The 13832-nt window shown below is 44.5% G+C and overlaps 1 protein-coding gene across 2 annotated transcripts in view; it reads right to left on the reverse strand.

Moving 5' to 3' along the window:
• GATB (glutamyl-tRNA amidotransferase subunit B) overlaps positions 1-13832 on the reverse strand; it is a 66137-nt gene that overhangs the window by 48447 nt on the left and 3858 nt on the right. For both annotated transcript variants that reach the window (XM_090036390.1, XM_090036389.1), the window contains exon 2: positions 13446-13596. In XM_090036390.1, coding sequence (XP_089892516.1) covers positions 13446-13596 — 151 coding nt within the window. The remainder of the gene's footprint in view (positions 1-13445; positions 13597-13832) is intronic.

The following is a 13832-nucleotide window of genomic DNA, read 5'->3' on the forward strand; positions in this document are numbered from 1 at the left end:
CATCCCAGCCACTGTAGTCCAGGAGGGTCTTCTCTTGCACATCTGCTCTGAGACTAGATTTCCATACTCTTCTGAGCTGTTCCAGTTCACCTCAGATTTCTCCATGTCTCCATCACTGTTCTAGGCCCTCCAATTTTCTTACCACTTCTGTCTCGGTGGCTAGCTGTATGGCATCATTCAGGCAATGGGGCCTCCTCAGCCAAAGTGGGGCGCACTTTTCCCACTGAAGGCACACAAAGTGTGACAATTATTTCTTTACTTAGATAGTAACAGTTGGCCCAAATGTATCTTCTTACTCCTTAATAGGTCACTTAACTAAACTTAGAAGGCCAAAATTAAATCACTTTGTGGATTTATTAAATGAACTATTCCACATCTTTTACATCCCTCACTCTTTAAAGTGATAACTTTGATTAATCAAAAATGCGGATGTTAAGTTGCTTGGTGTTCAGTAGCAGAAGCAAGATCTTTTTATAGATACAGAACACATTTGCCAGAATTTGAGTGATTTTTCATCTTCCTCCTTCTGCAGTTCTTCTTGCTTCCTTCCATACATGATAAATGAGTCTTCTAATTACATTAACTACTAATAGGGAACTTCAAGTTTAAAATAACTAATTTGTACACACTTCTGCCTAACTTTTTCTTGCTATCAAACTGAAGTTTCCTGGGAAACAGCACCATGTCAAGGCAGGAAGACTTATGTGCTCCCGTGACTCAGCTACGTCAGTGAGGGTTCTGTTTCCTAGCGGGGTTACTCAATCCAGGAAGATCAAAGAGTGAGGACTAGATGAAAAGGAGTCTACTCGTCCTCGAGATCACAGGGTAAGCAATAGGCTGGCCACCTACTCTCATGTAATATTGTTAGAGAAACATAGTAAGGTTGCGATTTAGGCAAAAATCATATCAAAGTAATAGCTTAGATCAGGGGTGTCCATCCTTTTTGAATGTGGGGCCGGATCACCAACTTTTTATCACCCAGTGGGCCACGAGCCATATTCAAATACATCACAGGAAGTGGTATCACATCAAGAAGTGATGTTATGTGACCTTTGACACCAATGAAGTTGCAGGGGTTGACATGGTGCTGGTTGACCTGGCATGCATGCCTGGGTTGACATGGTGCTGCAGGAGCCACTTGGCTACAACCTGGTTGACCTGGTGCTGGAGCAGCCATGGGGCCAGGCCAGGGTTAACCTGGGGCCTGCCAGTGCCATGCCTGGGTTGACATGGTGCTGCAGGACCAAGCCTGGGCAGAACCAGGTCGACACCAGCTAGGAAAAGCAGCATGCAGCTGAAGCTGGCTTCCCATGTGCTGCTGGGGACTGGAGGAGGCTGGCCAGGTCTGCATCAGCCAGAAGAAGTGGCAGCAGAGCCGTGTGCTGCTCAGGACTGACCGGTGCAGGCTCGTCCCGTCCCGAGCTGCACACAGCTCCACCGCCACTTCTGCTGGCTGGTGCAGACCTGGCTGGGCTCCTCCCCAGCAGCACATGAGAAGCTGGTTTCAGCTGCATACTGCTGGGGACGGGACGAGGCTGGCCAGGTCTGCACTGGCCAGAAGTGGTGGCAAAGCCGTGTGCAGCTTGGGACTGACCAGTGCACGCTCATCCTGTCCCGAGCGGCACACGGCTTCGCAGTGGCTTCTGCTGGCCGGTGCAGACCCGGCTGGCCTCCTCCCGTCCCCAGCAGCACATGAGAAGCAGCCCCCTCAGGGCCTCACACGGGGGCAGCCGGGCCCGGAGAGCTGCAGTGCCCGGGGGGAGACTGGCCAGGAGAGCAGGCGCTGCCTTGCTATGGGGCGGGGCGGGGCGGGGCAGGGCAGCAGGGCTGGCTTGAAGCGGGCGGGCGGGTGAGGAGGCAGGTGCAGGCCGGCAATGCCAGTGGCCGCTGCTTGACCTCCTGTATGGGGCTGCTCCAGCAGCACAGGGCACGGGCAACCACATGCCCCACAACCCCGGCCTGGCCTGGTGCCCCCATCTCTGTGCAGGAACTTGCCTCTGTCCACCACGCGTGCGGACAGGGCGTGGGCCATGCTGCAGCTCCCCTGGCCACGCGCTGGGACAAGGGGCGGAGCCAAGGAACAAGCTGCACATGCTGTCCCCAGCGGCGGTAGGGCCCAGCTCACTGATGAGCCCAGCCCTGCGGGAGTAAGCAGCTCCTCTCCCCTCGCTGCCAGCTGGGGCCTGCGGGACAGCCCTGCCCACCTTGCTTTGCCGCTGCCCCGCTGCCGCCACCGCCGCGGAGTGCAGAGCAGGCGCCTCAGGCCAGATAAAATGGCTTGGCAGGCCGCATGTTGGACAAGACTGGCTTAGATGAAATAGCCAGTCTTAGTGAAGCCATCAAGAAAGCAGAGCTAAAAAGTTCTATTAGTGAATGTTAAAAGGAAGTTACAAAGTTGAAGGGGGTGGGGGGAGAGGAGATAAGAGACCAGGCAGGAAAAGGGTGGCTACAAAGTATAGAGTGGATGGGGAGAGGACCCAACTATGTTAGAATGTAACCTACTTAGCCTGAGGGGAGGGGTTAAAGTACAGGATGGGGGAGCTAAATGCATAACAGAAGAAAGATACAGAAGGGCCCTCTGCAAGGAAGCCTCATCCTTAGGGAGTTGTGGGTTCTAAAAGATATACACAGATACAAATAATGGCATGCAGGGTACAGTTGCAGGGAGAAGGTGAGGGAGAGTCCAGGTGTGAATGGTCTTACGTCATCATCCACTGGAGGGGTAAGAGACCAAGGAAAGCAGGATAGCATTAGGATGCATAGCTTCAACAACAAAAGTTGCACAGGTAATGAAGGAAATGGATGAATATTATCTAAAAACTCACAGAGTAAACAAATGTTGATGGCCAGGAGCTGATTAAAAAAAGATTTAAAATGAAAATAAAACAATAATATATTCAGGAAGGCAAGATGATTAACACAGAATGGAACGCTAATTATGATTTCCAAAACAAAAAAAATCACTTTTACACTGGGAGCCAATTAAGGGCTAATTGCTCCAAGCTAGGTTTTTCAAACATGATATATGAAAATGATAGTTTTGTTTAGATAGTGGTTTATGAGACAACTGATCAATTCTACAATCATCTATAAATATTAATTGATGTTACCCTCAAGTGTCTGTTTAATAATGTCTGGCCTAATAAGCTGCAAACTAGGCCCACACAGAGACAGCCATAAACTAATATGGAATTCCCCAGAGGGAGGAACCAGGAACAGGATGTCAGAGCACATGGAGAAGCCGAGGGAAGTGACCATAGTATGTACATACATGACAAAATCGAAGTTTAAACTTGAAAACAAAAGCACCAAGAAAACTGACAGCAAAAGGCTAACCACCATCACATCAGCCATTTCCAAGCCACTGAACAAGACAGACACAAAAATCATCACAAGAGGTCACTAACGTGTAATGGTCAGTCTGTGAGACAACATCACAAACTATAATAACTTAGTTGCTGGACTACCTGAGAGAAAGGAAGCAAAATACAGTAAAGATCAACTTCCATTAAAATAGCAGGAGCAGCCACCAAAAGGATAAAACAGTAAAAAAACACCACAGAAAGATAAGAGAAAACAGATTGATAACATCGCCGTAGAAGTGAAGGGGCTGCTAAAAGAGGTGACAGCAACACACTTTATTACCTCAGCTAGGTTCTAACTGGCAAGTTTACACCAGCCAGAAGGCAGATAAGGCTAAACACAGAAAAGCTGACAAGAACAAAGAGCATGTAAGGGGCAGAGCAATTCCAAAATGTGCTAAGTGACTGATTCTCAACCAGGACAATGCAGCACCCAGGATGCCATGGGGTGCTGCACAATGTTAGCACAGTTAAGTGTCCAAACACCTAAACAATTCACAAGATAAATCCAGAGATGGCAAAAAGGAATCTGTAGTATCAAAAACAATCTGATCTGTTGTGGTCTGAGTTCTTTGCAATAAAAGAATTACTCTATTATTTTTCTGTCATCAAGAAACAAGTGAAATAAATCTAAGAAGCTGGCATTTTCCTAAGGATGCCTTGGGTCTAGAAAGGTTGAGAACTTCAGTGCTAAACAGATAAACGCCTGGAGAAACTACTGACTTAAACACCCAGAACAAAGGGAAAAGGACAATGTTTAAAGCCTAGGACGTCTGCAAGTGAAGGCCCAATCACTGATGTTAGAAGTTTATGATAATGAGCAGGGATCTGGGTTTTCCGTTTGCTGGAGAAAACAGAGATTTTGTCCTTTAAAGGAGAAAAATATGGGAAACAAAGGGTTTTCTCTTGCACGCTGGCAAAGTTCCAGCCAGCAAGGGGCTGCTTGTGGCTGGGGCGAATGGGACACAGGGAGCACCACATGCATATCCATGTACACATGCACGTGGCAGCCAGGCAGCGGTGGACAGCAGCTCCCTCCAGGCAAGCCCATGGGGATGGGATGGGAGGGGGTACAGGCAGTGTGTTGGGGGGGAGCACAGGTGATATGGAGGGGGGACATGTGCCCCTGAGATTTCTGTGCCTACAGCAGGATGCAGGGCTGCATCCAGGCTGGACCAGCCATAGCCCAGTGGGAGGAAGGGAGCACAAAGGTGAGGCACAGCAGTGTGGAGTTGTGCCCCTGCTGGTGCCAGGTGGGCATGGAGTACCTCACCTCAGAGGCCATGGTGCCATGGTGCTCCCTCCCATACTGGGTCCCATCTGCCGGGCTGCAGAGGGCCAGCTGCAGCCCCGCACACTGCTGTGGGTGAATAAAACTGGATGAAAATGCGCCTCACCTATTGTATCATCTGTGCCCACAGATCACGCAATGAATTAACCCTAGGGAACAGAAGTTCCCCAACCAGAGCACCTTCATCTGATACCTCATTTGAGGAGGGTTAATTTTTTGTGCTATTGGCTACTTCAAAAGCACTGCATTCGTGCACCTGTGTCATCATGGCATGGCTGCAGAGTACTTTCAAAGGGCCAACTACGCAAAAAAAATTTAACTTCTGCCTGTGCCCATAAGTAGAACAAAGGAAGCAGCTGAGGCAAAGCCGAAGGAACATCTGCAGACTAGATGTCAAACGACATGCCATCCTGGTTTTCACACCATCATGAACAGAGTCACTCTGCAGCACTAGTTGGAGCTTGACATGGCCCTGTACTAACCTGCCCTCCAGTCCTCAGGTCAAGATACGGAAAACTGAGTCCTCCAGCAGAGTTCCAAGGGAGTTATCACCTCTGGTGCTAAAAAAAGTTCCCAAAAAGGAAAAAAAGGGGGGAGGGGAGCCTGAAAACTGATAGCAGCATCACCTCCCACCCAGCCCCCTGCAAAAGGGCCCTTACCTGGTTAGATTCTAATAAGTTTCACAGCATAAGTTTTACCATTTTCACAAGCATTAAAAGCATTTAAAAAAAGCATTAAAAGCTTTAAAAAGTGACCAATTGGGGTCTGGCCTCAGCCTAGGGGTTCTCTGGGAGTGAGGGTTTGTAGGTTGGTTTCCCTTGTGGCAGTATTACTAAATTGAGTTGAATTTTCCACTTACAGGTTTTTCCTTCTAGGCCTAATATACCTCACTAGTGTGGTGGGGCGAGGTGGGGGCTGCATAAATCCTCACCAGGCTAACGTATGACTTGTTTGATAGTACACATCCTATGTATAATCAGAGAAAATCAAAATGCAACAATCATAAGCTTCAGAGATTTTAAAGAAGGCATTTTAAAGCCTGTCACGATTCACTCTGGAACATCTTGAATTGTTATAGCACTCTAACAAAAATAATTAGCATCATCAAGGCTTTCTATCAAGGTGCAACAGGCACAGTTAGAGCACATGCCTACTTGAGCAATAGGTGTAACACACAAGGAGGTTCTCTCTCTCACCTCCTCTGTTTGGAGTTGCCATTGATTTCTTCCCAAGGAAAAAGTGCCGACAAATATAACAGGCATTACATGGTTGAACAAAATACACGAACATTTTGATTTCACCAATAACATTACTCTTAACTGAGAGTACAACCAAAGAACTGGAAGTCTGCATAATGCCTCAGAGATGTAGTTAATAAGCATTTATGAAAAAATGAGATCTAACACCCCAACAACCCCCAACGCAAGCATAATGTTAAGCAACAGAGGAATATAAGAGGTGAGTCAATTCATATACCTCAGCAGGAATGCACAAGTCAATGGGGATAACCAAAAGGAAACCATCTCAAATATGCCAGGCACCAACTTTAACAAAACAGGGCTAAATCCTTACAGCTTAAAGGCCACTGTAAGTCTCCAGCTGAAATAACATTTCTACCCTGCCTGTCACAGATGGACATTAAATATGGAAATCCAGCAAACATATAGACATGTCTAGCTGTCTTTGAAAGCAAATGGCTCTTTGAAAGTACACAAAAGAAAAAAAAAAAAGACTACAAATTGAATGGAACAAATTCATTAAAAATGCCATTAAAAAAACCAAAACAACCAGAGGGCAACAACTTCATATCTGCTAAGTTATCCCAACTTAAAGTTGGAAGTATCTGGTATGTGCATCAACAGGACATCAAGACATTTGCCACGGCAGACATGCCACCGGGCGGCAGCTGGAAGAACATCTAAGAGAATGGTCCAGGGAAAGAGGTCTTCACTGAACAGTCCTGGGTGAGGGAAGAGCTTACAGTACTAACAACTAAGATAGCACATGCAAACAGTTACCCACGACAGATAGGGATGGCATAGCCTTGTTCAGCAACATCTGATACAACAAAAAGGATTCAAAATCATATAAAATTAGAGATGCCCAACATGAGATTTTCATAAGCTCTCAGCATTGGTTTAAATAGGGTGATCATCTGTCCTGGGTAAACCTGAACTCCCAGTTTCCATAGCCTGGTCCTGGTGGGTAGGTCAAAAGTCCTAGGCCAGAGTCCAGCAGGGAGGCAGAGCACATGGTTCATCAGGCAAGCAGGTGGGCAGGCACTGCTGTTGCTATGCAGGAGCTAGGCAGGTATACTGGAGTGCTGCCCAACCCAGCCCAGCCTGCCCCCAACCTCTAGCCGCTGCTGAGGAGCAGCCGGGCTGGGCATGTATTGGTGGAATAGTGCCTGCTCCAGTTCATCCATCTTGCTCCTGCAAACAGCAGTGATGCCTGCCTGGCTGCCTACTAAAAGCACTAAAATGCGACTGTCTGCACAGTGAAGCAGGAAAACTCATGCTAAGTGACCTGTGAGCTACCCAGGTCATGTTGCAGAAACAGCAGCCTTGCTCCCAGAGACAAAGCTAGCAATTTGGGTCCTCTGGCATCCTAGGATGCATTGTTCTCAGTCCTCCTGCCAAAGTCCTGCTTTGTGTGAAGGGAAGCTCTCTATCCCTAAACTGAAACAAAAGGAGCTCACTTTGGTCAGATGGGGATCTGGAACAAAAAAATAAAAACAGCATGCATGTCTTTTCTCAAGAGAATCACTTTACTGGAAAGCTAAAAATAAATTTAACTAGCATTCAGATCAGGTAACAGAAATACAAAAATCCACTCACACTTGGGAGGATGGGTGTAGGCTGGACCCCAGGAACTGAGCTCTTATTAGGTCTTTAGTTCTCCCAACAAATCAGGTCCATTATTCTCCCCTTCCCCCAGGTTTACAATCATAGACGATGTGAACACTGACGTGTCCGTCTACAACCTGAGTACATTTAATGAAAGGGGTCGATCATGAAGACCCCCTCCCCAGTTAAGTAAAGCATTTTTGGTAAACACTGAACTGTTTAATTAGGATGGCTTTACAAATGTTATAATTTAAGTTTGAACTCCTGACAAGGCGTGCCATTCCATATGCTAATGGGGGTTTCAATTGCTTTGTGTTACTATGGTTAAACCCTTAAGTCAATGCTTTTCTGTTTCCATCAGCAAAAAACATAGAATCTAGCCTTGCAAGCCTGACGTTATATAAAGTTACCCAAATTTTGTTTGGTTTAAATCATTACAACATGGCTTTTCCTTGTGGGCAGATCACACCTGACCAACCTCATTTCCTTCCAGATAACTTGCCACCTGGATAAGAGAAATGAGGTTGATGTCATATACTTGGATTTTAAAAAGGCCTTTCACATTAGACTCCCACGATGTCCTCATAGTAAACTTGGGAAAATGCGGCCTCAAGTACTTTACAGTCTGGTGGCTAAGTAACTGGCTCTGAGATAGGACCCAGAGAGTATTAACTGATGGTACTGAGTCAACATGGCGGAAGGTGACCAGTGGCGTCCCTCAGGGTTCAGTACTCGGCCCAGTGCTTTTCAACATTTTCATCAATGATTTGGATTCAGGTGTTAAAAGTGTACTGGCAAACTTCGCAAATGACACCAAATTATGGAGGAGTGTGGTCATGCTTGAGGACAGGCTGAGGATACAGGCTGACCTGGACAGGCTTTGCAAGGTGGACAGATTAAAACCTAATGATATTTAACATGGAAAAATGTAAAGTGCTCCATCTGGGGAGAAATAATCCGCAACACTTACAGGTTCAGCAGTGCTGTACTTGCCAGCACCAAAACTGAAAGAGACCTGGGGGTTGTGATAGACCACAGAATGAACAAGAGCCACCAATGTGATGCTGTAGCTGACAAAGCGAATAAAACACTGGCATGCAACTACTGATGCATCTCAAGCAAGACTAAGACTGTCATCTTCCCACTCTACTTAGTCTTGGTGAGCCCACAGCTGGAGTACTGCATCTAGTTCTGCACTTCAGGAAGGATGTGGAGAAACTTGAGAGAGTCCAAAGGAGGGCCACGCACATGATCAGAGGTCTGGAGAGCAGGTCATATGAGGAGAGGCTGAAAGACATGGGACTGTTCAGTCCGGAGAAAAGACGACCTAGAGGGGACTTGGTGCAGCCTATAAGTATACAAGGGGCATACATCAAGGCCTGGGGGAGGATCTGTTCACCAAGGCACCCCAGGGGAAGACAAGAAACAACAGACACAAAATGCTTGAAGACTGCTTCAGAATGGACATAAAGAGAAATTTATTTATGATTCGAGTGCCTAGGGTTTGGAACCAACTCTCCACAGAAGTGGCACAATCACATACGCCGGAGATCTTTAAAAAAAACACTTGACGTACATCTTGCCGGGGTCATCTGACCTCAGTAATCTTTCCTGCCCAAGTGCAGGAAGGCCAGATCCGATGATCTTGTGAGGTCCTTTCCAGCCCCTAACATCTATGAATCTATGAATTACATAATGGAGGGTGCATACAAGACAGAGGCACTTATGCCACGGCCTCTAATGTGTTCCTAATACCCTGGAGGATCTACCCACCCTCCCAAACTCTACTGCCCAAAGGCTGGTACTGCCTGGGGGTAGGTGTGAACTCCACCAGTGCCGAGTGTGGGGGTGCTGTGGTGGCAGGACCATGAAGCTGGGAAGCTCTCCACTGACCCCCTGCCAACCCAATCCCAGCCCCCTCACAAACTTCCCGGGAGATAGCTTCACCTCTGCCCTAGAACCAAGCAAATCCTGCAGGAAAATTCAATTAACCACAGTTACTCAATGTTAACTGAAATTTTCCCATGTGGTCTGGCCCCATTTTACCCTAACCATGGCCAGCTTTTCCCTTGCCAGGTGGTTTGATGGGGACTGTGGCACCTCCCTCATTTTTGTCTGGGACTAGAAAGGGTGGAAGAGAGCTGTGCCATAGAGGGGTTGGAAGCCAGAGTGCAAAGCTACGAAGGTTTAATATGGAGGGAGCATGGAAAGACACAGCACACTCCAAAGAAGGCTGGGATGGGAGGGAGAGCTGTTGGAGGTGGGAACTGAGATCAGGTGGGCAGGGTCAGTGGAAGGCTCCCTGCAGCAGAGCTTCCCCCCACAGCAATTCAGGGGGCCTGCAGAGGAAACAAGAGCCCCATGCTTTACCGCCTCCCAGCTCCAAGATCCCACTGCTGCAACCCTCTCCCTCCCAGACCCTTGCAGCCCAGGTATCCTTACTCCTAACCGTACCCTGCTTGCCAGTCCTTTGGCAGCAAATGATAGCTATGCAGGTCAGAGACCATATTACCCGTAAACATGCAACTGCTCAGAGCACATTCTAACTTTAGTACTCCATCATATTCCATTGATTTAGCATGACCTAAAGGTAACATGTAACAAACCCCTTTAACATCAAAAGCAACATAATTTGGCAAATGGTTTTTGCTATTTGCATGATTTAAATGGCTTTGCCTTACCCATGGGTGTCTTAAGTGGTTTATTCTGCGTTGCTGAGATCCGCCTGGTTGTTTTATTATGGACCTGATTTCATCTACCATTAAGCAACAACCCTGATTAACTTCAACAGAACAAAGCTCAGGTTGTAAATAAGGTAGCCTTAATGGCTCATATACAGAATGGTACATGGGGCCTGCCACATGTCACCTGGCTGTGCAATTGCAGGGATCTTCAGAAGCTGTTATTTACAGCCCAAACCCCTGTTAACGTTAAAGGCAGCTAACTAGAGCTCATCACTGGAGCCCTCACACCTAGGGGAGAGGTGGTTAAAAAAAAAAGTAAGGTGCACACTTGTGCACATTATAGTTTTGAAAGCTCTTGTAGAACTCTGTAAGACAGCAAAACCCTCAGAGAATAAAATAACTCTGAAGAGTTGTCTATGTTATACTTGGGAAAGTACCATGATTGATCAGGAGGTAATTCTCTCCAACAGTTCCATGGCAGGAGGAGCAAAATTATATAGGATTATAGTATAAGGCAGAAGAATATAGCTGTGGTCTACTGCTGCCATTGGGAAAGATATGTGGGCCCTCTCTCCCCTACCCCCCCACCACTCCACAAACTATCCCTTAATTCTACCTCATTTCCAAACAGGATTGCAGCTGCACTGTGGCTCATGCCCACAGATTTTCCTCAAAGGCACATCATGAACAGCAGCATGATGAAATGGATGTGACACTCGCACATCTGTACTCTACTAGTGATCCAGAAATGTATGGCAATCATATCAGTTTCCTTTAGTGCCATTCGTTCTGGCACCACTGGGGAAGCATTATAGGAGGCACAGTAATACACAGATGGTCCTCCTTTGTTATTGTCGGATGATCCCTCCATAAATTTAAATCCCTGTGATTCTGATAACTGTCACTACAGTTCTCAGAACAACATTTATTACTGTAGTTATCCTCTGCTGCAGACACAGCACAAATATTGTGTTTTCCCAGTTCTACTAAAATATTGCTTTTCTTATTAGTTTCTCTGCAAAATAGCAAGAGTTCAAAGGAAATATTAGTTACTGAGATCCTAGAGAGACTTACTCCAGCAAAATAATACCACTTTAAGAAAGGTACAAATTTTGATCTAAAATTATTTAGAAGATTTGCAAAAATATCATTTCCTATCACTCTCCAGATATTTCTAATGCACATGCCTAAACAAATCAGCCTTCTGATGCCAAAACAAAGATTAGTCTTGGCTAATGTAGTGAATGCTTTGGGAAAAGCTTACATAAAGAATGGGCTTCATACTACAGCCTTACAAACAAGTACAAGAAAATTTTAAATATATTAATATTCAACTCTGCCCTCATTGTATTTGAAATAGGATCCCCCCTCCCCATACAGATAAAAGCAGTTGAAGGAGGCAAACAAGAGCAGTATCACTAATTTTTGATTAATCTAATCATCAGGTTCTTTGTTAATCAGGTACAGTTATCTTCTCCACTAAAGTCTGTAGCTGGTGAAGCCCATGATTTTCTGCTAGGAAATGCTCATGAAAGCAAGAGCCAGCCCCTGTTATCAAGAGCAAAAATGAAATTGAAAACAAATCTTGAGGAAAAAAGATATTTTTATTTAACAAAAAAAATATATAGCCAGAAAACCCTCCATAAACTATGATTCCTCCATGTTTTGGCCTATTTTTTTTCTTCCTGTGCAACTTCCAATTTGATTCAATATATGCATTAGGTGATCTGATTTCCACTCACTGACCAAGTATTAACTAGATGGACCAAAAGCAGAACCTTGAACTTAAACCACATCAAAAATGACAGTGGAAAGGAAGGGTAGACAGACATAAAACCCATGCTCTAATCCTGCCTTCCTGGTTTTTGGCTACGTACTAGATTCAAAATTAAAAAGGAATTTATTTTCCAATTCAGTCCCACCAACATCTCCTGAAAACAGTTACTCTCATGATTTCCATACAAGATACCAGAAATCTTTTGAAAGCAGTGTACTCATAAGAATTCAACCCTCCCTTGGGGTAGTTCTCATTATTCTGTGACATCTCACTGGAATTTACCACCAATCCAATAATCTAATATAAACTATACCACCTCATCCACCTTCTAATATTTCCACAAGTACTTTTACTTTTCATAATACTTTTTACTTTGTAACTGAAGTAACATTTCTGTTCTCAAGCTCCCCAAGGTGTTTTCCACGTGGTTTAGATTCCCCAAAGATCCTTTCCAGAGGTTTATACTTAATTTCAAAAATCCCACCTACTGTTCTTTTTCAGAGAACAAAGTGTTCAAATAGGACAATAAAAGAAATTCAGGTTTGACTTCCAATGAAGTCAGTCAGTGAAGTACTTCTGCTTTAAATAATTTGGCTACACTGATAGTTGTTTACAAAGACCACAACAGAATATACTTGATGTATGAATAAACCTATTCAATAGTTACTTTTTCAAACACATCAAATTTGTACACATAATACTTTACATTTATATGGCACCTCTCTCCAAAAAGGATCCCCAAGAGCTTTACAATGTGCAAGTACTCACAAGAATTACTGTCATGGTCACCTCAGAGAAAAATCATACTGAGAAATTCAAATGAGACTTTAAACTAAAAAAGAATTACGTTGCCACCAATAAATCCTTAGGACTAAGAGTTATCTCCATAATCCCTCTTTTACTACTCTGTAAAGTCTTATGCATATTTATAGCATAATATAAATAAAAAATAAGAACGGTTTGTAGTTTTCCAAATCAGATGGGTTTTGCTTCAAGAAACAACTCTGAGGCATTCCAAACAGTAAATGACAGCTACATGAAAACACATATGGCAAAGTAATGGCAATAGCTGCTTGACAACCTAACATGCTCATCTTTGTAAGATTTTAATACCTCCAAATATTTAAGGAACTTCTAGTGCTGCTTACTAACTAAATACAATATGACCAACAAACATCAATCAACATTACCCTGCAAATACACTCATTCTGGGCTCATACAATTTTTACCCTTAATCCTGCATTACTTCCTCAGCAGGAATTTTCAGAGGTCTGTGGTTATACAACTACAACATACATTACTCAAAGAATATTAAAATAAAGATCTAAAGTTACCAAGCAAGAGCTGTAGGCAGATAAATTCAAGAATAGGGCTAGAGTTAAACAGTTATGAACAAGGAAAGATAAAAATTGTGCCTTGAGAAATCTCCTCAGCAAAACTGTTAAGGTTCTGTTGTAAGAGGAGGTAAGGTTAAATGCAACTTACTGGTAAGGTTCCTGGTAGAGAAGCATCAAAAAAAGATACCAAAGAGTTAGGGGGTGCTATAAACTGCACTTGGGAGCCGGAGAAAATCTTGGAGTTGGAATTGATCTGTGCATGAATTTCCAGACCCACCACTGGTCTCCAGGGAGCAACACTGAAAAAGAGGAGAAATAACATATAATTAGTGTGCATCACTACATTAATATCTAGGAAAATCTATACAAGACAAGACAAAATAACAGAAAAAAATTGCCATTTAATAGTGTGTTGTGGTCCTGTGCCGCTGCATTGGAGGCCACAGACTAATTTATATATTTTATAATCTTATAAATCTTGAGGCAAATAGTGCGGCCAAGTGTTTTTATTATGTACACATTAAAGATGATTTAA

The sequence above is a fragment of the Crocodylus siamensis genome, chromosome 2 (genome assembly GCF_052110815.1).
Source record: "Crocodylus siamensis isolate JL-2025a chromosome 2, ASM5211081v1, whole genome shotgun sequence".
Taxonomy (NCBI): Eukaryota; Metazoa; Chordata; order Crocodylia; family Crocodylidae; genus Crocodylus; species Crocodylus siamensis.